Source organism: Pinus tabuliformis, chromosome 2_1 (assembly GCF_031772625.1).
Source record: "Pinus tabuliformis cultivar Carrire ecotype Pingquan chromosome 2_1, CPIR1, whole genome shotgun sequence".
NCBI classification, from domain to species: domain Eukaryota; kingdom Viridiplantae; phylum Streptophyta; class Pinopsida; order Pinales; family Pinaceae; genus Pinus; species Pinus tabuliformis.
The window spans coordinates 822,035,609-822,060,246 of NC_142299.1; the positions used below are offsets into that span (position 1 = coordinate 822,035,609).

At 38.5% G+C, this 24,638-nt stretch overlaps 1 protein-coding gene across 4 annotated transcripts in view; it reads right to left on the bottom strand.

Moving 5' to 3' along the window:
- Positions 1 to 24,638, bottom strand: part of LOC149203174 (SCA7 domain-containing protein SELMODRAFT_431321-like) — a 325,301-nt gene that overhangs the window by 154,831 nt on the left and 145,832 nt on the right. For all 4 annotated transcript variants that reach the window (XM_089403358.1, XM_089403357.1, XM_089403356.1 and 1 more), the window contains 3 exons: positions 24,465 to 24,578; positions 22,236 to 22,367; positions 10,521 to 10,629 (listed from right to left, as the gene is read on the bottom strand). In XM_089403358.1, coding sequence (XP_089259484.1) covers positions 10,521 to 10,629; positions 22,236 to 22,367; positions 24,465 to 24,578 — 355 coding nt within the window. The remainder of the gene's footprint in view (positions 1 to 10,520; positions 10,630 to 22,235; positions 22,368 to 24,464; positions 24,579 to 24,638) is intronic.

Consider the following 24,638-nt stretch of genomic DNA (forward strand, 5'->3'; position numbering starts at 1 on the left):
TCCCATGAGTCAGGCAAACCATTAAGTGTTGTAGTCACAATCTTCGTATCAGGAATAACTTCATCAATAGCTTGAAGTTGATCTCTCAATTGAGATATCCTCATGAAATAATCATCCTTTGTCATTTTGACATAATGAAATTCATTCTTCAAACTCATTTTCTGACCAATGTTATTAATGGCATACAATCCAACTAGGGCATCTTACAACTTCTTTGGAGAATCCAAACCTGAAACACATGGAATCAAACGATCTCTGATAGATTCAACAATAATCCTCATGGTTGTGGTTTCATTCCTCTGTTAATTTTCATATTGTTTTATGCTGAATCAATAACTTTAGCCCAATTCCAAACTTCAATTAGCAATATTTCCAATTACAATTAGTCTTTCCATTCATCAACAGTAATTGAAGATAGAACAATAAATGCAATGACAAACAAGACAATCAGCATATCAACAAGAGACACTAGATTTGGTCAAAGGCCAGGGAAAAACCCCACTAGGGGGAAAACCCTTTGAAATTCTTCTTTTATTAGATTGTCATAAAAAGTTCAGCAGAGAGTACAATGAGCCCAATACAATATGATCAATAATATAACCCAACTTCAGAAACCAGTTTACAATAGCTGAAGATATTAGAGAAAACTTGATTCAGACTTCAGACCACTTCAAAAAACTTCGGATGGTTGTCAACTATAGTCAAACCCCTAAACACCCCCTTTAGGTTAGCGTGCGTGCATCTATAGCTCGTTGGACGCTACCTTGGACTTAGCATGTGTGCGCCTGTGGATGAGATTTCCATGTGTTGTGCATGCGTCCAAAACAGAAACCCTAATTTTGTGCGAACTTCAGATCTGTAACTTCGGACCCCTATACGACCTTTTCCTTCGCTAATGTATCGAACCAAATCAGATAGAAGAGAAGAAGATGCTTGAATGTGATGATGTCCAAATGAGCTTCTAAGTCACTTGTATTTATAGGCTTCTAGGGGTGAACAACAATGTCCATTTGATGTTGAGGTCGACTTGTCCAAGTGTGCATGAGTGGAGCCGACCTAATCTAATATCCATGAGTGGGTGCACAAAATCAAAAACCAACTTCTGCTTGTCTAAACGAGGTGATCTTTAGGTCGATTTTGGTCCTCTCGAAAAGAGGAACTCAATGCCATCATCATCTCCATCAAATGAGTAGTCCAAAGTGGAATTTGACCGCAGTTTCATATTTTTAACACTCCCTCTCAACTAGGGAGAATTCCACCTGTAAAACCTGTCCATCGATCAATGTGTCATCCTATCATCATGTGTACAAATATGCTCAACTCTATCTGCTGAAACATTCTCGAATCTAAAGAAGAAGAATCATGGGGAGCAAAAGCTACCACCCTCTATCAACAAGCTCCAACCCGGAATATCTATCAGTGGATTACTACCTGGAAATATGTCATCGAGCTACTACCTGGAAATATGTCATTAGGCTACTACCCAAAATATCATGGGGGAGCTACAACTCAACCCATATCGAGCAATAAGTGATGTAGGGAGCTACTACTCAACCCATCCTATTGCCTACTAATCTTCCCAACAATGACCCTTAAGAGTCATGTGGTAGAACACCTGCATCATAATCCTAGCTTGGGCGAGATACCCGACTTACCAAAGGTAAGGATCTCATGCCCCCAAGCCTCCTCACCCGTTGGCCAGACGGGGAGGGATAATCCCAACAAGCCCAGCTTGTGGGTATGATGCCAACTAGGGTATACTCTAAAAAGACCAAGATAGGGTGAGCTACTACTCCAACCCTATGGGTAACAGATAGGGGTGATACCCTATTGTCCAAAGTTCCCTCAACCCTAGGAGCCCTTTATCTCAATTCCTCACCCTGGCAGCTCAGATAGGGGAAGAGTATCGCTTAGTGTCCTAGGTCAGTGGTGCCCCTTTCGACAAAGCCTTGGTGAGAATATCTTTAATCTGTTAATGTGACGATATGTGATGGAGTCGAACAGCTCCTCTCTGTACCATGTCTCGAATGAAGTGATATCGAATCTCTATGTGCTTGGACTTGTCATGAAACACGGGATTCTCTGCCAAACGGATCCCACTCTTGTTGTCACAATGTATCACTATAGTGTCGAGGACCTAAGCAAATAGCTCTCCAAAGAGCTTCCTCAACCAAACTGCTTCGCAACTAGCCATGCTAGCGTCAATATACTCTACCTCGGCAGTACTCAATGCTACAGACTTCTGCTTCCTGCACATCCATGATATCATGTCAGATCCAAGACTAAAACAGCATCCTGACATACTCTATTTGTCGATAACATTTCTCGCCCAGTCAGCGTCGGTGTATCCAAGAAGTCTAACATTTCTAGCAGAGTATCTTAGACCAAATGTAATCACCCCCTGCAAATATCTCAAAATGTGTTTGGCAGCAGTCCAATGTGCATGGAGAGGTTCGATCATGAATTGACTCAACGTGTTCAGTGCATAGCATATGTCCAGACGGGGGTTCACAAGGAACATTAGAGCCCCAATCAACTGTCTATACTCGAATGGATTTGCCAAATCAGGTCCTGCAACTTCTCCACATAACTTCTTGAAGTTCATTTCCATCGGTGTGGGTACGGACTTGCATTCTATCATTCCAAATCTTTCCAACAGCTTCACAACATATTTTCCTTGTGAAAACAAAATCTCACTAGGTATTTGCCTCACCTCAAGGCCTAGAAAATAGTGCATGAGTCCAAGTTCCTTCATCTCAAATTCAAAGGATAGCTCCCTCTTACATTCGACCATTAGAGGCTCACTACCTGTCAAGAATAGATCATCAACATATAAAACCAAAATCAGCGGCACACCTTGGACTACATTGAAGTAGAGGTTAGTATCGACATTGCTTCTTGTGAATCCCAACTTCACCAAATAACTATTTATGTGGGCGTACCATGCTCTTGGGGCTTGCTTCAAACCATACAATTCCTTCTTCAATCTACAAATGTGTGTCTTTCGATCTTCTACTTCAAATCCCTGTGGTTGCTCAATGTATACTTCTTCTTGTAACATGCCATGGAGGAATGCAGTCTTTACATCCATCTGATGAAGGGTCCATCCTTGACTTGCGGAAAGGGAAACTATCGAATGAATGGTTGTATATCGAGCCACAGGTGCAAATATATCATCATAATCTTCTCCCTCTTTCTGGGAGAATCCTCGAGCCACAAACCTCACCTTGTATTTTTCAATGCTTCCATCAATTCCATGCTTGATATTGAATATCCACTTCGAAGTTACCACAGATTTCCCCTTCGATCTCGGCACAACATCCCATACATCATTCTTCATAATCGATTCATATTCCTCGGCCATAGCATCTTTCCAAACTTGTTCTTTTACAGCTTCTTCGAATGTGGAAGGTTCAGCTTGAATCATAGTGCTCATGGCTGCAACATATCCCTGGTACCTGCATGGCTTCTTCCTTTCCACTTCGAAGTTACCACGGATTTCCCATTCGGTCTCGGCACAACATCCCATACATCATTCTTCATAATAGATTCATATTCCTCAGCCATAGCATCTTTCCAAACTTGTTCTTTTATGGCTTCTTCGAATGTGGAAGGTTCGGCTTGAATCATAGTGCTCATGGCTGCAACATATCCCTGGTACCTGCATGGCTTCTTCCTTTCTCTAAACGATCTTTGGACGGGCACATGACTATCAGCATCCTGAAGAGTGTCACGGAGCCAAAGTGGTCTCTTCCTAGTAGGAGGATTACTAGGAGGAGAATCTAAGGGATCCATGGGCTCCATGGGATCATCAACAATATCAATCTTGGATTTGGGCACGGACGGGCCATCCAAGATATCCATATCACCATTCTTCTCGGGAGGAGGAGGCGGAGGAAGGTCTCTTGCTTTTCCAAGAGCGGCATCTTCATCGAATGTAACATCCCTGCTAATTTCAACCTTCCTTTGACCAGGAATATATATTCTAAATGCTTTAGAATTTTCACAATACCCAACAGACATATATTTTCTTCTTGTAGCTTCCAATTTGTTCCTTTTCTCCTTCGGCACATGGAAATATACGGGACATCCAAATATGCAGAGATGACTAATGTCGGGCTTCACACCTGTAAATACTTCTTCGAGAGTTTTGTTTCCCAAAGCTTGATGAGGCACCCTATTTTGAACATATATGGAAGCATGTGAAGCTTCAGCCCAAAGAAATTTAGGTAACTTTTGATCATGGAGCATCGCTCGAGTGGCTTTTACTATAGACCTGTTCTTTCTTTTAGCTAGATCATTTTGTTCGGGAATATATGGCACCATTGTTTCCTTCTTGACACCTTCCTTTTTGCAAAAGTCAATGAATTCATTGACATGTATTCGCCGCCATTATCGAACCTGAATATTTTGATCTTCCCTGTTTTTATTTTCAACCAATGCTTTGAACTCCTTAAATGCTTTGAAGGTTTCATCCTTATGCTTTAAATAGTATATCCATGTCTTACTTGAAATGTCGTCAATTAATGTGATGTCGTAGAGATATCCACTAATAGAGTGCATAGCCATCGGTCCACATATGTCAGAATGAATGAGATGGAGGATGTTAATGATCTTGTTTTCACTAGAGGGGAATGCTCCCATTGTCATTTTTCCACTAGCAAATCCCAGGCATACTCCATCATGTTGAGCATGAACCTGAACCTATTGTTGTTGCTTCTAGTATTATAATGTGGTCCATTGTTCTTCTTAGGGAAATCTCAAGCATAGTGCCCTTTCTTATGACAATTGTAGCATTCAATGTTCACATATTCCTTTCTTCCACCAGAATTTTGAGGAGGAGGCTTTCTTGAATTTGATGGACCTCCTTTCCCTTTCTTCTTCTTCTTGTCATGAGCAATCTATGTAGCGGGTTCTCCTTCTTCGTGCTTTTGAATCCTTCCTCTTGCTATAATCCTTGACTCTTCTTGTGTGATATTTTCAAAATTTTCATCAAATGAAGGGAGGACATTTGTGTTGCTTATAGTAGTGATGAATGTTTCCTAAATAGAAGGGAGACCTCTTAGAGTCATGACCACCAGTTCCCTGTCAAGCACAGCTTCTCCAACTCTTTGCAATTGATCTCTAATACGAGAGATCCTCATTATGTAGGATTGTATGGATTCTCCGTTGTTCATCTTGGTTTCTTTGAGTTGATCTTTCGAGGTGAGGATTTCATTTAAATTGTTGACCTCATACATGTTGGCTACCTTATCATACATGTCTTTAGACCTTCTCAAGTTTCCAACATATGCAAGTAGATTATCTTGTAATCCATCAAGTATAATTTGTTTTGCTTTCAACTCACCTACCTTGTGCTTGTTCTTGGCAATAGCAAATGCATTCTCTAGAGGCCCAGGTACATTTCCTTGAATGTAGTCCAAAACATCATTGTTATCAACTATGATCTCCAACCTAACTTTCCATGCAGCAAAATTAGATGAGTCACCCAGCTTCTCATCACTCTTGAAGTAGGAAGTCATCTTGACTTTGACTAGATCGGTTCTTTCAACTTTCCAAAGATGAGTGCTTCAAGGCTTGTCTCCTTTTGGGCTTGTCCTTCACCTTACCTCTGATACCATGTTAATTTTTAGATTGTTTTATGTTGTATCAATTACTTTAGCCTAATTCAAAACTTCAATTAGCAATATTTCCAATTACAATTAGTCTTTCCATTCATCAACAATAAATGAAGATAGAACAATATATACAATGACAAAGAAGACAACCAGCACATCAACAAGAGACACTAGATTTGGTCAAAGACTAGGGAGAAACCCCAATAGGGGGAAAACCCTTTGGAATTCTTCTTTTATTAGATTGTCATAAAAAGTTCAGCAGAGAGTACAGTGAGCCCAATACAATATGATCAGTAATATAACCCAACAACTTCAGACACCAATTTAGAGTGGCAAAATATATCAAAGACAACTTGATTCAGACTTCAGACAATTTCAAAAAACTTCAGATGATGGTCAACTGTAGTCAAACCCCTAAACGCTCCCTTCATGATAGCATGTGTATGTCTGTAGCTCCTTGGACGCTAGCTTGGCCTTAGTATGCGTGCGTCTATGGACGAGATTTCCCTGTGTTGTGCATGCATCCGAAACAAAAACCCTAATTTTGTGCAAACTTCAGATCTGTGACTTCAGACCCCTGTACGACCTTTTCCTTCACCAATGTGTCAAACCAAATCAGATAGAAGAGAAGAAGATGCTTGAATGTGATGATGTCCAAATGAGCTTCTAGGTTACTTGAATTTATAGGCTTCTAGGGGTGTCCAACAATGCCCATTTGATGTTGAGGTGACCTGTCCAAGTGTGCATGAGAGTGAAGCCGACCTAATCTAATATCCATGAGTGGGTGCACAAAATCAAAAATGAACTTCTGCTTCTCCGAACGAGGTGACCTTTAGGTTTATTTTGGTACTCTCGAAAAGAGGAACTCAATGCCATCGTCATCTACATCAAATGAATAGTCCAAAGTGGAATTTGACCATAGTTGCATATTTTTAACATCTTCTTGTACCTTGTTTTTCTTTCATTATATTGTGGTTCAATAACATTGCCTTTCACATGGTCCAAAACGTCATTCTCTACAAGAAGAAGATCAATCCTTGTCTTCCATGCCCTGAAGTTTGTAGCACCTTCCAGCTTTTATGTCTTGGTATAAGAACCTATGGTCACAAATCTTGTCAAACAATCAAATTGCAGAAGTAGATTTCTTCAAGAGTGATCTCAATGCCCTTTTTCCCTCACCAAAGCTCTAATACCATGTTGATTTTAATAGTGCAATTAAAAACAAGCACAAATTTTCCACCAGATAATTACTTCCAATGATACAATTACTTCTTTACCACATTCCAAAGCATACAACAAATACACTTCAGAAAATTTCAACCATAAATGCAGTAGGGCAATAAAGATCACAATAAACAATGATGCACAATAGACACAAAAATTTATCTTGGAAAAACCCAACAAATCTTTTCTTAGGAGAAATTGTTCAATTCAATCAAAATGTACATCTGATTTTTCAGTCAAAATATCATGCCATTGACCATACTTATTAAAAGTCAAACCAAGTCAAAAGACAAAGAAATTCAAACTTCTACTCACAAATCAAATCTAGTCAAACAGACCAAAATTTGGCCTTCTGCTACTATTGGTCAACTAAGGTCAAAAGGGTCGAATTTTGGCCCTTTATCTCCACGAAAAAAAATGGTCAAACTGCCTAGTTTGACCTACAGCCAAGGCTAGTTAAAACAAAAAATTCAACGCCAAAATCTTTTTCTAGAGAATCAGTCAACCTTCAGTCATAGATGCCAGAATATTCACTCCAAGAAACTAGTCAAAGGTTTAGTCAACATAGCCCCAAAAATGCTAGTCAACGTTGGTCAAACAAAAGTCGAGTAGGTCAAAGTTTGTTAGTCAAAGTGTCTTCTTCGTCATTCACATGTATGTGTAGAAAACCTTCTTGAGCAAATCTAAATTAGTGATGAGATGATGCCAAATGAGGAGGATCAAATCTCCATATATGAGTCAAACCAAGCAGGCTTTGACCAAGGGTCAAACCCCTTCCTGAGGTGTTTTTGACTTGTCGTCTTGGGGCTGACTTGAACAATTAAAATAATAATAATTTCCTTTTGACTTTCTTGACTTAAATACTGACTACAACTACAAAATTTCAACATCTTCATCATAATCATGTGGCTAGCCCCTTTTCCATGAATAATGGGCGCTGACATGGCATTCTCTCAAATTATGGTGGTGAAAACAGGAAGGTCAACTTCTAAATGAAATAACTTTTGTATATGGTATTACGGACTCCAATTGAGGCGATTCTTGCATCGTCCGAAATATCTTTGTGTAGAATATGGAAAAAAAGTGTGGTGCTAAAGAGACAAAGTTTTACCCCTAAAAAACCTTCGTTTGATGCCTCAAAATGCTCCCAGAAGGTTTCATACCCCGATTTGTCAAATTGGGTCCCGCTAGTAAAAATGGTCCTGTGAGTTGATTCCACTTTTTCCACTCTAAAAGCATCGAGATGGATGACAAACAATATAATGATCCAATTTGGATGAAACAAAAATTAAAACAAGTTAATATCATCACAAATTAATCATACAAAATCATCAAGAAGAAAAGTCCCTATTACATTTCAATTGTTTGATCATTTTCTAGAAAAAAAGTAAATTTCAAAAGAAAAACCATTGTAATTTCAAACTTGCAACCTCAGACGCAAAGGAAAATAACAACAAAAAAGCCTCACGATGAAGCGTACTGCACAATGAATTATTCTAAATAATATTAAACATTTTAATATGCAAAAAGGTCTGCAATCCACATAGGCAGCTCTCACATCAACAAAGCTTCTAGAGATATTGCAACAATATAGAAATATTACGCCTTGTAGGAACCCCAACAATTGAATGAAGCATTGTTGCAAACACCCTGAATTTATCACGATAAAATCCTGCAATGTTTCCCGATTTTTACCGATATTTTGGTGGTATTTTAATTTTGTCGATGTTTGCTAATTTTTACCAATATTTTCCCAATTTTTACAATATTTTGGTTTTCCGCAATGTTATCAAACCCAGACCGGAACCAAAACTAGTTTAGTAATGGAACTGGTCAGTTTGGCATCAAACCAACCTTCTTTCACCAAACCACCTAGTTCTGTACCGGACCAGTGGGTTTCGTATAAGTTGATCAAAAATGTTTAAAATGCAACATTTTTAAGAAAAACAAGAATTTTTGAGTGGAGAAGCCTAATATTCAAGCCTATGGCCCTAGTATTGCTATGCAATTCGTAGTAATATTAATTTCTTTAAGTAAAAGTGACATTTTCATTTATCTTTCATTAGCATTACCATGAAATGACTCAGGATGTTTGAGAGTGGTTCCAACCTCAATGGATTTCATATGGAGAAAGTAGAATTTTAGATTTCACTCAAAATCCAGCAGACTTATCAGTTTTTCAGGATTTTAGGATTGGGGGGATTGTAATGTTTCCATCAGATTTGGTCATGTACAAGGGTATGGAACTAGTATTTAATCAAGAGCACCAAACCCTCCATGTACCTTGATGTTAGCGGCATTGGTTGTCGAACTCTATCATGACCCTACTAAAAATGCACCCATCACTCAAACAAAAACTTGACTCGACATGCTACGTTTTTTCTATGTTATTTTAATGCTTAGAGGGTGATATTGATGACGAAAATCCCAATACATGCAATGATTTTGATGATAGGTAGTCATTTGTTGTAGCATGATTTTTTTGGGATGCTAGAGGCCATCTAGAGCCTGTTTGTTGATGTATTTTTGGTTCAGAGATAGATTGCACTCGACGCTATTTTGGACATTTGCAGTCTTACATGCTATATAAATGAACTTATTTGTGCATAAATGATTTGGATGGATACGGATGCACATGAATATATATGTTTTTCTTTAAAATTTTAATATTTTATGTGCTTATGGTCAACCGGTTTTTTGGTCCAGTTCTTTTACCAGTTCCCTGTTCAGAGGGTTTTCCAATTCAGTCACCAGTTTGGTTCTAAGAACATTGGTTTTCTAGACCCTTGCCGATTTTTTCCCAATGCCAATGATTGCAAGAATAGAATGAAGAGACTCTTCAAAGAAGAAAACAAGACAGAACGTAATGGGTGAAACAAACTTCTTACAAATCTATTTGTTCTTTCATTGAAGCATGATATAGCAGTTACTCAAACAGGTTAAACATCCCACATAACAGAAATGCAGTGAATCGTATGCCATTTAATTCCCTCCAAAATTTAGTTGCCTATACGCTTCTCAATTCTGCAAATTATGTGGTCACTCAACTTTCAGCTGAATTATAGGATTACACTTTCACTAGTACTGCCACAGAAAAAATTTATGGTAAAAGTAGCCAGTGATATGAAATGCAATTATATTATTGTCAACCAACGACCAAAATAGGTTGATGGGTCTCAAGAAGATATAAAATAATCACGGAAAAATAAACAGTGCCTGGGCTATCTCCCTCAAATAAATAAATAAAGCAAATGACAGTTTTCTCTTATTACCAAAAAAAGTAGTATATTGTCAAAATACCAGAAAAGGCGGAAATGGAATTTTCATTTCCAAGGGATATCATGATATTTTAAAAATGACATGCATTTTAAGTTGCAATTTCCATTAAAAAAGTGTAAAAAGTACCCAAAAAAAGCATCACAAGTTTTGTTCTCAATGAATTTCAAAAGAAACTCTACAGAGGCTTTAAGACATAAACTTCTTGGGAAACTGTATATGTTGGATATCAGTTCATCACCATCACCAAGTTGAGGATATTTAAAAAAAACACAAGCAATCTTTATGCTGATCCAGTACTTAATTTCAAAGAAGCACACTTCAGGTTCTTTTGGGCCCTTCATCAATCGATATAGCATCAACACAATTAATGTACATCCAGAAAGGATGAAATGAACATACAACTTTGCACGCTTCGATGGAGACATTACACATTCAGAATAACTTGAACTTCCAGGACCAACTGCAGGACCATCGACAGTTAAGCTTCCATCCATTGATGTCGAAGACCCTAGACATAAAATAAAAAATGAGGCAAATAGAAAACCAGCAGAAAACCATATTAAATATACCTAAACTACATATTCACCAGTTGCATAATAGACTGCAGATATTTACTTGTTCACAGGGTTAACAGCCTATGATTGAGAATTAGAGTAAAATATGACCACTGTACAGGCTCTTCATTTCTATGTGAAAAGTACTAGCGTTCAAAATAATTGATCTTTAACATGAAAATAGACTGGGCCTAAAGGGAATATGCAGATACAAGAAGAAGCGGAGATTGATGCTCACTTACAATAAGTTGTTAATAGTATTCAGCTAGATAACCGGATTCGTCCTATAGGCCCCACAAATCCCGAATCCATCGTGTCCGACATGATTCTCTCGAGATTCGTGTCCAAAAACCATGACACGTCGTGTCCTATTTTGACACGTCGAATCCGACTGCGTGTCACGATTTTGGCAGCGTGTCTTGTTTTCCAGGACTCGTTAGGTGGCAAAAGTGACTTGCGCGGGTATGAAAAGGCCGCATTTGGTCATTACAGCCACGCATATTTTCATTTGGCAAGCGTTTTGGCAGCTTAATGATCAAGTCTAGGCCCTAGTATTGATATGCTATTCATGGTAATGTTAAATTCTTAAAGTAAAAGGATGAAAATGTCATCCTTTTACTTAAATTTTTAACATTACCATGAAATGACTCAAGATGTTTGAGAGTGGTTCCGGCCTCATTGGATTTCATATGGAGAAAGTAGAATTTTAGATTTCATTCAAAATCCAACAAACTTATCAATTTTTCAGGAGTTTAGGATTGGGGGATTGCAATGTTTCCATTGAATTTTGTCATGTATTAGGGTATGGAACTCGTATTTAATCAAGAGCACCAATCCCTCTATGTACATTGATGTTAGTGACATTAGTTGTCGAACTCCTGTATCATGAACCTCCTAAAAATGTATGCATCACTCAAACAAAATCTTGACTTGACATGTTATGCTTGTTCTATCTTATGTTAATGCTTAAAGGGTGATATTAATGACAAAGATCCCTATACAGATACAGAGGTAATGACAAAGATACCTCTGGATATTAATGCTTATAGGGCGATATTAATGACAAAGAACCTGATTTTCCAACAAGACTAAAAAATTAGACATTTCTCGTGGTGGCAAGAGGGCCAAGCATAAGAAATAGATAATAGATTGACATGTATTTGAATTTTGTATGTACTATGCATGCTAATAGCTATAGATGAAGATCTATATTTGAAATCAATAAATTTGTATCATTAATTAAAATTTGTGTAAGAAATATCTAATTTTTTATATATATATATATATATATATATATATATTTATATATAAAATAATATATAACGAATCCTACGTGTCCTGTTCTGGGGGGTCAACGTGTCCGAATCCGACACCATGAATCCCAAATCCCCGTGTCAGGTGACTTTGGTATTCAGTAATGATGGATATGGAACCACAATGAAAAAAATAAATAGTAGGCTATGTAATAATCATGTTGATCCTCTAATGGATTTTGTCATTCGAATATTTGAGGTAGGGCTTAGTGAGGTTGCTCCAACCAAAGTTATGTCCAACATGGAGAAATAAGGGGGTTGGAGAGGAGAGGATAGCTAAAAGGTTGGACAGATTCCTAATCTTTGAAGCTTTCTCAAATGATCACATCTGGATCAGGCAGTGAGTTGGCTCACGTGGGGATTCTGATCATTGTCCTGTGGTTTTGGAATTCACATCAGGGGGCCCAAACCCATCAAACCCTTTAAGTTCAATTCAAAGAGGATGAAGGAAATGGATTTTCTTTCTTAGTAAAGGATTCATGCAATCCTTTTGATGAACCTAAGAATCCTTCCACATCTTTAAAGTTTGTAACTAATCTAAAGCAGATTAAGAAGGTGACTGTTATGGATATAATTTATATAAAAATAATGTAAATAAAAATAAAAATAACAATCATAATAATGATTAATTAGTGATTAGTATAGAAGAAGCATGTCTCTAAGGACATGACCATTCATGAAGGGGCACCTACCTAGGTATATAAGCGAGCCCTCATTTGCAAACATATTCTTCATTCATATATATATATATATATATATATATATATATATATCCTCAATGGACATTTTCATATTCCAAGAGATTAGTATAGAAGAAGCATGTCTCTAAGTCATTTTTCTCAGCCCGGAAGGATTGACACAATGCCCAGGAGGAGCTAATCCAGTTCTCACTGTGATTGTGCAGAGCCTGAAGGGCTCAAATTCTTCAGTTGTCGGGCTAAGGGAGCTGAGCAAATTTTGATTTGTGGAGCTGATGGGACATTCTTTCTGTGAGTGCATAACAGTGTCTAACGAGACTAAACCAAGGTAGAGGGAAGTGTTGACCTCTACTGGTCAACTACCCATGTAGTACATCCCCCTTTTCTTGGCAAAAAGGGGCAGCACCTGATCAGCATGTCTGTGCTATCCTGCCATCATCAGCAACTTGATCTTTTTGATTGTAAACCCAGTCTGCATGTATTAATTGTAAATAATCTTAGCAGACATGAGTCATGTATGTAATTTGCCTAGGTGGACCTAACTTTCTGATGATAATCTACGTCCCGGAAGGTTTTTCGTCTCACCGATCCATGGATCGGCAGAGTTTTCCTTCAAACCTGACCCCAAAGCCGGGATGGACTTTGTCATTGGAATTTTAGGAGAATCCTAGTGTTTGATCTACTAGATTATAGTTGAGTCGCAGAACTGGGTGATTTGTGAGGGTCTATGTTAAAGGGGTTTTCTCCCTTAAGATGTAAATTGCAAAAGTCATGATGTAATGTGTCCTGAGGGTCGAAAAATGTTTTAAATCCCCTCATGAGTCCTAGGTCCTAGGTCCTAGGTGATGTTTCCGAAGGCTTAGTTCGATGATCCATTTTAAAACGAATTAAAAAATTAAAAAATGAATAAAAATAATAAAATAATAAAAAATTAAAAAATGAAGCAAAAAGCCTAACTAATAAAATAATAATATTTTAAGTGAATAAATCGACGGATGAGATCAAGAGATGTCTTGATCCTCATCAACGGTCGAGATCATTTCTACATGGATCACTCGAACTAGCCGTTGGAGTCATTTCCTTTAAGTAGGGTGCTAGGGGTCAGTTCAGTTTATCTGATCTGTGAGTCTGTACTGAAAAAGCTCTCTTGTAATCTGATCTTCTGGTTAATAAAAAGACTTTGGGGTTCAAAACTGGCTGGTGTTACTCTCTGGAATTGCTGTGAGATGCAGTGTTACTTGGGAGCGGGAGCGGAAGCGGGAGCGGGAGCGACCATTTTCAGAAGCTCCCGGTTTGGGAGTGAATCCTGGAGCGATTTTTTAAAATATATATATATTTTATATTTTTTAATTTTTGATACATATATGTCAACAAAAACATGTAGAATGATGAAATAGACATAAAAAACATAAAAAAACATAAATTGATCATTGAACCATATCACATCAATCATCTAGAAATTATAATCGTCATCAACCTTAGTAAAATAATAAATTAAAATAACATTCAATTCAATAACATTTATCATCATTGATCACCAAAGTAACAAGTTGTACTTGTAAGCCAAGTTTAACCATTACAAGAAGTAATATCGAAGCTATTTCTAAGTCCTAACTTCTAACTGTTAACATGATATGAAATGTTAAAAATTTATAAAATGAAACATGAATAATGAGATGAAATGAAACAACTTTAGTCTTTCACAAAGCATCATATTCATAATTCACAATCATTACCAATGAGTTATAATTGCCAAGGCCCAACTTCAAACTTCAAATTTTCATTGTCACAGTGATATAAAGTTTACAAAAAATATCATAATGTCATAATGATATGAAAGAGTCAAGAGTCAAGAGTCAAGGACTCAAAACTCAACACTGAACAGTTATGAAAACTAAAGTGACAAGTCTAATAGAAAATAAAAAAGACAAGTAAACTGTAAATCTACAAGTGGCCCTTGCCACGAGAGTCTCCAGGAGTATAAGTAGGTCGTGGTGGTCTTCTAGGAGTCTCCCGCCCAGACCGACGACCAGAACTAGAGCCTCCACGCGAGGGTGTCGATGGAGGTGGCGACAGCAATGGAACAAGACTCGGGCCCCAAGAACTGCTACTGGATGGTGGAGGTGGAGGTGGCATGGCTGCTGCAGCTGCTTCAGCTTCATCCCGTACAAGCTCATCTTCTAGTTCTTCCATATGTACAATGCCATCCTCCAAATTGTCGTCCTCAGGGTGATTGTCCCAAATTTTATATGTGGGATCTTCATTAGCCCGATCACAGTAATGGCTCAACAACCTCAAATTGTAGTGCACATAAACCAAGCTTTCTGCTCGGTTTTCGTTGAGCCTGTTTCTTTTCACATTATGTATATAACTGTAGGTGCTCCAACACCTCTCTGCAGAAGAAGAATTTACAACCTGTGCAAGAACTTTCAATGCCAATTTTCGCAAAAGTCCGTCGCCGCCATATGTTTCCCACCATGTGAGAGAATCAAATTTATCTTTGTCGTCCATTGCATGGAAGTTACCATACAAACCACTGCCAGTGAAGTATCTGCCTATTTCAAGGCGCACAGCTGCACATTCCTCCCTGTCAGGCACCAACTTTTCTAATGCATCCAGATATCCTTTAGTTACCTCTCGATCTAAATGGGGTTTGGTCCTAACACCACCCCCTGCTGCAGGTTTGCCCAACCAAGAATCTGAGTAGTATTTTGGCGTAAGGATATACGCCAAGCAATGTAGTGGAAGGTTAAGCCTTTTCCACCGTTCACACACACAATCGTGAATCAGATTGTACAAGTCGGGATCTCTGTTATTAACAATGTCTTTTATTTCCCCCAACATGGTATCCATTTGCTCATACACCTCGCCAATCACTGGTTTTTCTGTATCTGCAAACCGAATCATGTTATAAATTGGCTTGGTGAAATCCAATACCTATCTCACAGTTGTCCAAAACTGCCCATCAAGAGCAGCCTCCTCCACCGTTTCAAAACCTGCAATGTCAGCTACATTTGTAGCCCTTTCCTTTAACACCTGCCAATTTGGACTTGATACCATGCTAGCTAAACCCTCTCTTACCTTCAAAAGGCGCCTGAAGGTGAGGTAATAGCTACCAAATCTAGTCCTCGCAATCTTCAGCAACTCCAATCTCGAGTGACTGCGGAAAAGGCCATGGGTATTGCTATGATTTGTAATAAATTTTATCATTTTTTTTCCTTTCTTGTACAAATCACCAATCCATTGGTATTGTTCATTTTTGTTTTTGACAATATCATGCAACAGAAGGTTCAATGTGTGAACCAAACATCCAGACCAAAATATGTTCGGGTATCTATCCTCAATAATTGCTCCCGCTGCCTTACAATTAGGAGCATTATCAGTGATGACTTGGATGACATTGTATGGGCCAATACGCTCAATTGTTTCAAGCAATGCTTCTGCAATGTTGATAGCGGTCTTGAACTTGTCTGAGTAATCATGTGCAGCTAGAAAAATGGGACCACTTCGGGACACAGCAAGAACACTTATCAATGGCTTGCCTTTTACATTTGTCCATCCATCAGATACAATGGACACCCCATTGTCAGTCCAAGAACTTGTCATTTTATTCAAAGAATGTGATATTTTTGCTTTTTCATGATCAAGGCCAACAGTTCTTGCCTTGTCATACCCAGGGCTCTTGTATCCTTTAGGGGCATCATTTATGGCAGAAACCATTTCGTGCCAATAAGGTGAGCGTAGAACATTGAATGGTATCCCATTTGCATAGAGGAACCTGTAAATTTTTGAATCCACATCATTCCTACACCCCTCATCAAGGAAATCTGATATGGTTCTACGGCGTAAAGATGATGACCCTGAGCCTCCATGTCCATATCCACTGCCTTGGGAGGATGCTGAAGGAGTTCTTTGTGAGCTTTCAAAGAAACCCCTTGATCTTTTTGCTCTGTATTGGGCGTCCTCCTCTTCCTTTATGTATTTGGCTCTATCTGCTGTTGACACCGCGTTGCAAGTTTTGATTCCTATTTGTTTCTCTCCATCCCATGCCCTTTTCCCGCAAAGGTGTCTTCTAGCACGGGTGTATGAGCCTGTGTAATCAGTGTTGCAATGGGGGCAATGAAATTTAGTGGTTCCACCCCCTCTCCCTGTTTCAGCCCTCTGAACATATTTCCACAATGGAGTTTGGTCTTGTTTAGTTTTTTGACCCTCATGTTCACCCTCCTCCACATCCTCCTCACTGGGGTTTTCACCTATTTGACTTCCTTCGGCTTCTTCATCCACCTCTTCAGTTTCAGGCCCCCTCTGTTTCCTACTCTCCACCACCATAATAACCAGAAAAGGGACCAGGAAGAGGAAAATGCCAATAAAAATCCCCAGGTCCATCGTGTTTGATGTTTGTAGGGTTTGAGTCTTGAATCTGCAAATTAATTTAGTTTATTGGGATTAATTCATTTAATTTATTAATTTAATTTAAATTAATGATCTTTAAACTCAAACAGGTAAATTAAACTAACCAAACTAACTACCTAACCAACTAAACTAACTAAATGATTAAGTTACTTACCTCTGCAAGCTTGCTCCTCGCTCCTTGGCACTTGCTCCTCGCTCCTCAGCTCTGGCTCCTTGCTCCTCAGCTCTTGCTCCTTGCTCCTTTGCTCTTCCTCAGCTCTCAAGCTCAAGCTCAATCTCATTGAAATGATTTTTTTTTGGCCCATTGGGCTTATAAACCAAAAAAAATTAGTTAAATTTTTTTGTTTTTTCGGGTCCGGCGGAATTTTTTTCCGCCGAACCGCTCCCGGTTTTTTAAAATTCGCTCCCGGAGCGTTTTTTAATGCCCGGGAGCGATCAGGGAGCGATCGCTCCCCGATCGCTCCCGGGCATTAAAAAGCGCTCCGGGAGCGCGGGAGCGATCGCTCCCTGAAGCTCTCCCTCACAGACCAGGGAGCGCAAAATTTTTTACGGGAGCGATTTGGGGAGCGCGCTCCCGAGCCGCTCCCGCCCGGAGCGCGCTTCGGGAGCGGGTTCGAAGGGGGGGGGGGGGCGCTCCCCCGCAACACTGCTAGAGCACATTCCTCGCTAAGAGGGAGTGTTGGCATTAGATGTGCTCTAACCTTGAAATTTGGTGGAGGGGCTAAGGCACATGAGATCTCCAAGACCCAAAAATCGTTTGGAGAAATTCCACCCAAATGAGGAGTTATTAAAACAATCAATATTTTTAATAGGTTCCCAAGTCTAAACTTAGGAAAATAAAAATATTAATGGGTATTAATAAAGATAAGGGTGAGAAGCTTCTAAGAGACGAGGATCAAGTCTGTTTTAATCTTAGCCGTTGATTAGAGACTTAATCTCAGCCGTTGAATCGTCAACAGGAAATTTATAAGAGGAGGCTTGAGGGTCAGTTGGAGACACACCAAGAGAGATTAAGAATTCGATTTTCTAGGGAAAGGTTTGCTGAGGAAATCAAGTTAGAGATCAGTTGCGGGGAGGGGCAGTTTAGCAAGTGATTTTCATCCAAGGCTGAAGAATACATAGCAGAGGGGCAGTGAAGTGCCAGGAGAGACAGCGCAAGCCCAAGAAGGGCTAACACAGAGGTCGAAGGAGGCAGTGCAGAGGACACAGAGGGCCATAGATGCTGAAGCAGAAGTCATAGAGGCTGACGCAGAGCATGCAGAGAGCTTCAGAGGCAACACTGGGAGATTCTGTGGGGCAAACTGGGCGCTGCTCAGCAAATCCTGAGCCGAGACGAGAAGACGTTGATCCTAAAGGAGTGATGCAATTCCAGAGGAGTGCTTGGAGCAGCTTTCGTTGTCCAACACAAGGAACAACCAAAGTCGCTTTGGGGTTTGAACATCCGGTTGTTGATTTGCCGAAAAATCTGTCTCTGGATAGAGGTATTACTGCCAGAGATATATTCTCTATTGGGTGAGCCATTTCTGGCACCCTAGTTGTATTCACGAAATTTGCTTAATAATAAAACCCTCATATCTACTACACCAGTTTTCTCGCATTGGGTTTTTCTGAGGACGATTGTCCAAAAATAATGGTGTCCCTTGTGTTATTGTGTGTGTTTACTTTAGTGCATGATTCGTATATATGTGAAGGATGCATTTGTGTTTACTTCGATGTTTATGCAATTAAATAACTTGTTAATGTAAAAAACAAGTAGGAGATAGTAAACTAGAAATTGCAGTAGGGATTTCTGATGTGTTAGATTCAGGAATTTTCACATGATTGAGCCATGATTTCCATGATCTAAAAAAAGTATGTTGTTGTTGGAGAAAAACAAATATAGGAAGTTAGAATGCCCTCAAATCTTCTAGAATCTCTTCAAACATAGTTTTTATCCTTCGCCTGCATAATCTTAAAGCATTTTCCTGTGGCTGATAGTGAAAAAAGAGGGGCAAGTCACATTTTACTACTCTATTTTTCAAGCATTCAACTCTGACACGTTGGGACAAGCTAGCGTTAGTTTTTGTACCATCGGAGGTGTTCTAGTTTTGAAACCTTGCAGAGAGGCTAAAACACGTGACTTCTCCAAAACCCATAAATTGTTTCTGGAAATTCCACATAGAAATGTCTCAATTAAATTAATCAGCCATCATTGAATTTTTCCTTAGTCTAACTTAGAAAAAGTGGTTAATTAATAGTAATTAATTGAGAAAGGTGTGAATTCTCTAAAGACTCACATGGATCGACTTAGAGATGATCTCAACTATTGATTGAGATTTGATCTTAGCCATTGGAGTCCAACTGGAGATTATAGGGAGTCGATGGGTAGATGGAGAACATAATTTGCAGACACTCAGTAATCTAGACATTTTGAGAGATCAAGTTAGAGATCTAGTGGAAAGTCTCAGAGGACACAGATAGTGATCTGGAGAAGGATTTACAATTCCGGAGAGGCAGAAAGCGGGTGACTGAAGTATTCCACAGCGCAGCTAGCCCAAATTAACCACAAGGGTCACGCAAATTTTTCTGACGCTATAGATTAGGGCCGCACGGGTTTTCCCAACACAACTACGAGTTTGCGCAGGTTTTCCCGTCACAGCTGCACAGATGATCAGAAGAAAAATTGGTGTACGCAAGGGTTCACAGCCAATTTTCAGAGGTCAAGATTTGCTTGTGGAGGGAGAGAACATTCTCTCCAAATACTTTACGTCATATTCTTGTTGATTGGATAGCCAACTGGGCTTCCAAAGACTGTAATCAAAATCCACTGCTGCATAATAAAATAAACCATCAATTGTTGCACTGATTTTCCCACATTGGGTTTTTCAAGGGGACGTTTGTCCAAAAATAATTGTCATTTTATGTGTGTGTGCTAGTATTTCTCAATTCCTATTTTTTGCTTCCGCAATATTTTGTCTGTTCAAGAAATTGCAGTGTGATTAATTCAGTATTAATCAGAAAATTAGTAATTGTTCATTAGTTAGGAGAATTAATTCCAGTTGTTGCATTTCAAGGGAATTTTCACATGATATCAGAGAGTATTTCACAAACAGAAGGCTCAGAAGCAGAAAAGAAAAATTTGCAACTCAGAGGGAGTTGCAGAACAAATTTTTCGGACGACTGTGCGAGTTAGCTCAGAACAACCGCAAGAGCCACACGAGATTTTTATGGATAGTCAGGAGAGCAATGCAGGCAGGAGAAGTCGTGGCTCAGATTCTTGTATGGGCACAGAGGGTTTGCAGCAATTCGCTAAAGCAGATCCAGTGCCGAGAGAGAAAGTGCACACACAAAGGGAATTTCTCTAAGAGGGTATTTTTTTAGAAATCCGAATTTCCAGTTGCAGCCCGCAATAGCAGCAGGAAGATTTTCTAACTCCAGGAAGGGAGTGCAAGTAGCAACACTAGCAACCAAGCTGGAAAGAGAAGAGATTCATGCTTATTTTCTCCAGTTATTTGAGCTTTGAAGATTTTGCAGCTTTCTAGAGATGACCGTAAGAGATTGCCAGAAGAGGTCATGCGAGTTTGCCAAAATGCATATCTGGACAAAGATCAACCTCTAGTTGTCAGAGACAAGTGTCAAAGTGAGTATGAGTTATCCAATGCATGTTGCAAAGCAAAGAAGGGTCCTTGAAAGGAGATAGTTGGGCACCAAATCCAAGAGGAGTATGAAACTACAAAGTGCCGAATAGGCAAGATACATGGAAGTGCAGCAGATTAGATCCAGTCGTTACAAATTTCTCACATGGATGAGTATCCTTGCTATGTGAGCCCAACAGAATCAGTAGCAAGAGGATCACAGTGTCAACAAGGATCCTCCTACTACTGATTTTGTTGTCCAGACCTGCATTCTGGCCAATCGTCGAAAGCAGAATCAGCCTACGCAGGGGTTGACAGTCAGTTTTCAGAGGCCAGGGTTTGCTTGTCGAGGGAGAGAATCTTCTCTCCAAATACTTTATATCAGATTCTTGTTGATTGTATAGCTAGTTGAGCTTCCAAAGATTGTACTCAGAATTCACTGCTACATAATAAAATAAACCCTTAGTTGTAGCACCGATTTTCCCACATTGGATTTTTCCGGGGACGTTTGTCCAAAAATAACTGTCATTTTATGTGTGTGTGCTAGTATTTCTCAGTTCTTATTTTTTGCTTCCGCAATGTTTTGTTTGGTGAGAAAATGCAGTGTGATTAATTCGGTATTAATCAGAAAATTAATAATTTGTTAATCAGTTAGGAGAATTAATTCTAGTTGTTGCGTTTCAAGGGAATTTTCAAAGCTAGGGGAACTGTTAGACACAAGTTTGACGTGTCCTGAAACAAGACATGTCAAACTCGTACACATCAAACTTTTGTCTGATACTTGTAGGCAGCATGTCGCTCTATGCCATACCTGACATGTGGGATATGGACAAGCAGGCCCACTGTTGCGGGGGAGCGCCCCAGTGGGATATGGTTCAATCTATGTTTTTTTTATGTTTTTTAATATCTAATTCATTATTCTACATGTTTTTGTTGACATATATGTATCAAAATATAAAAAATATATATATTATATAGAAAATGCTCCGGGATTCGCTCCCAAACCGGGAGCTTCTGAAAATGTCGCTCCCGCTCCCAAGTAACACTGAACAGGCCTATATGGATGTATTCTATTTCTTAACCTCCAATTCATGAGTTTTCTAATTTTGTAATCTATCATGTAGCCCCTCCTGAATTATACAATAGAGCAGAGAATAGCTGGGAGACAAGCATGTCAAAAAATTGACTATTGTAGCAAGAGCAAATGAGACAACACATTAGACAATGCCTTTGCTACAGAATTTAGAAATTTTCATATAGCAGTTAGCATTTCATTCCCAAAAAATATGAGCAATGACCATCTTTCTGTACTTGTAACAGTCATTCTATAGGATTTTTTGAAATAATATTAATTTTAAAAAAAAAAAAACATCTCATAAGCATTTAAATGTAGAAATCCTTAAACACTGGATAATATGATCATATAGAGCAAAACCAAGCATACTTGAAAGATCAAATTTGAAAAAAGAAAAAAAATAAAGAGCATCAACATATTTGAAGATAACCATGAAGTTTGGCTTACTTTTCACTTCTCTACCAATAGAAGAAGCAATTCCTGTTTGACTATCATCAACATTTGCTGATTCTGAAGCAGCATTATCATCCCCATCTAAAGATTCTGATATCTCCTGATCTCCTGCTGTCAAACCTTGGTCTTTCACAATAAGTTAAGGACCAACCGATACAGACCTCACCTTTATGGGCATACCAATAAAAGCAAATGAAAGAAGCAAAAGGCATCACGACAAGAAAACTTTGATATTCATCAACTTATTTCTATTCAAAATTAAGTTCTTATTTTGCTGGAGATATAGGTGCCTCATACTTGGTCCTTTTGTACAATATTTTCAAGCATTTATGCTCCACCTGCTTCTGTTATTGTAATTCCTACAAATTATACTGCCTGAAGATTAAAAAGGTTAGAATATAACTAGAGGGCTCCCACGGTCTCTACTAACCTATTAAATTTGGATGAAATTATCAGTGATAACCAAATTAAACATTTTTACACAAGCATAAACAGCTGTAAACAATTATCATAGATTTGCTATCGATGGGCTACATAGACTTTGAACATCAGTATAAAGTTATAAACACATGGTAAAGCAGAGCAGCAATTGTCCTTGCCTCCTTCCTAACTGCAGACAAGAGACAACTCTCTCCCAGTAAACATTAAAAGCAAAAATTCATGAGAATCTCACCATTTCGTTGCAAATATAACCAGCTGTCATACGCAAATTTCTGAATCCGAATAGTCTGTCCGCTTCTTGAAGAGCAGATTGCTTGCCTAGCTTGAACTGTATTAAAATTCACAGTTCAAAAGAAAGCGTAATGAACTTTGTGAAGCTTGGTTTTTGTGTGTTTGATGTTGTGTTCATAAAATCCATTCCTGCAATAAAAACATATGACCATATATCTAACAATTCATTTGGGTTTATTTGTTATATACAATAAGATTGCAGAATCTATTTAGTGTATCCACTGTTTTAAGTATAGATAGCTCGCATGCTGTCGATGGTATCAACTTTACATAACAGAAGCGAAACTCAATGCAATATGGATTTCTTACACTTTGAATTATAGCATTTAAGTGTTAAAATAAGTAACACCCAATAATATGTTAGGAGTCCTTGGTCCTAGCAATATTAAATAAAGTGCTGTTAGTGCTAATGAAGCTTAGAGTTGTTCAACTCTCAGGGAATTGAAGCTTAGTGGGTCCCTTCACTTGCCATCATATTCACCGTTGAACCACAATTCAATTGACATCCTCATTTTATAAAATATAAAAGCTTTTCTATTTTTTTTGAACCTTAATAAAAATGACTTACTGAGCCCAAAAGCTCCTTGATTACAGAGTCCCACTTCTAAATCTTTGCAACTACATGCTTGGCAACGTCATTGAGTTGATACCATGTTGGTATTTAGAGATACACAACCATAAAGATGAGAAAGGGAGATATGTACAGGGAATGTAATATTTATTAATGGAGTCATTAAATACATCACTGTAAGTGTTTCATAGACATCATGTGATAAGTTATGTAACTACCTCCTCAAATAACCTATATTTAATGTTGGGTCATTAGAGCATTTACTGTGACCATCTATCATTAGGACTCCTAACACGTTATTAATAGTTACACTTTAACAGTTTTGTTCAACCTTTATAATTTTACAGCCTGCATTATATATGTGTCTTAATTTCTATTTCCAGTCATGACTTTGGTCTGTTTTGTTGTCTTCTTGCCATTGTAATTAAACCAGTTAGTTTTCGAAATGAAGTGATTATCAGGTGTGAAGGAATCATTAATAGTGTGAGCTTCATAGCTCCATTTTGGGGATCACCTTGTAAATATGAAAATCATTGATCTTCATTAAAAGGCCATGTCATTTTCTTTACTCCTAAATATTGCTTATATGATCTATTTCATCAAATCACATGTGCACACCTACATTGTGTAGTTGTCACAACCCTAAAATCCTAGCCAAGATATGGTGCTTTTATACATGCTGCAAGCTGATTTCTCAAACGCCAAAACTATTTGACTTAACCAGTGATAAACTTCATAGACAAGTGCAGTGCACACACACTTATCCTAAGCTACAGACCAAATTTTACCTCTCACGAACCTGTTAGGCTTATAAACGCTAAACATGTTGACATTTGTGAACTAGAAATAAATAATATCATAAAACAGATATGATAATACGGCACCATACTTTGTGACTGATTTCAGATTGACAAGGATACTGTCATGAGACATTTGAACTTTTTTCCGTGCCTTCCGAGGTGGTTTCTTGTGTCCAGTGCCCCCATCAAGTTCCAAACCAGTATCATCTGATGCATTTAGTAATCTGCAACGCTCTGCACAAATGTTTCCATGAATAACCAAGTTATTTCTACAAAGTAGACATCAAACTCTCT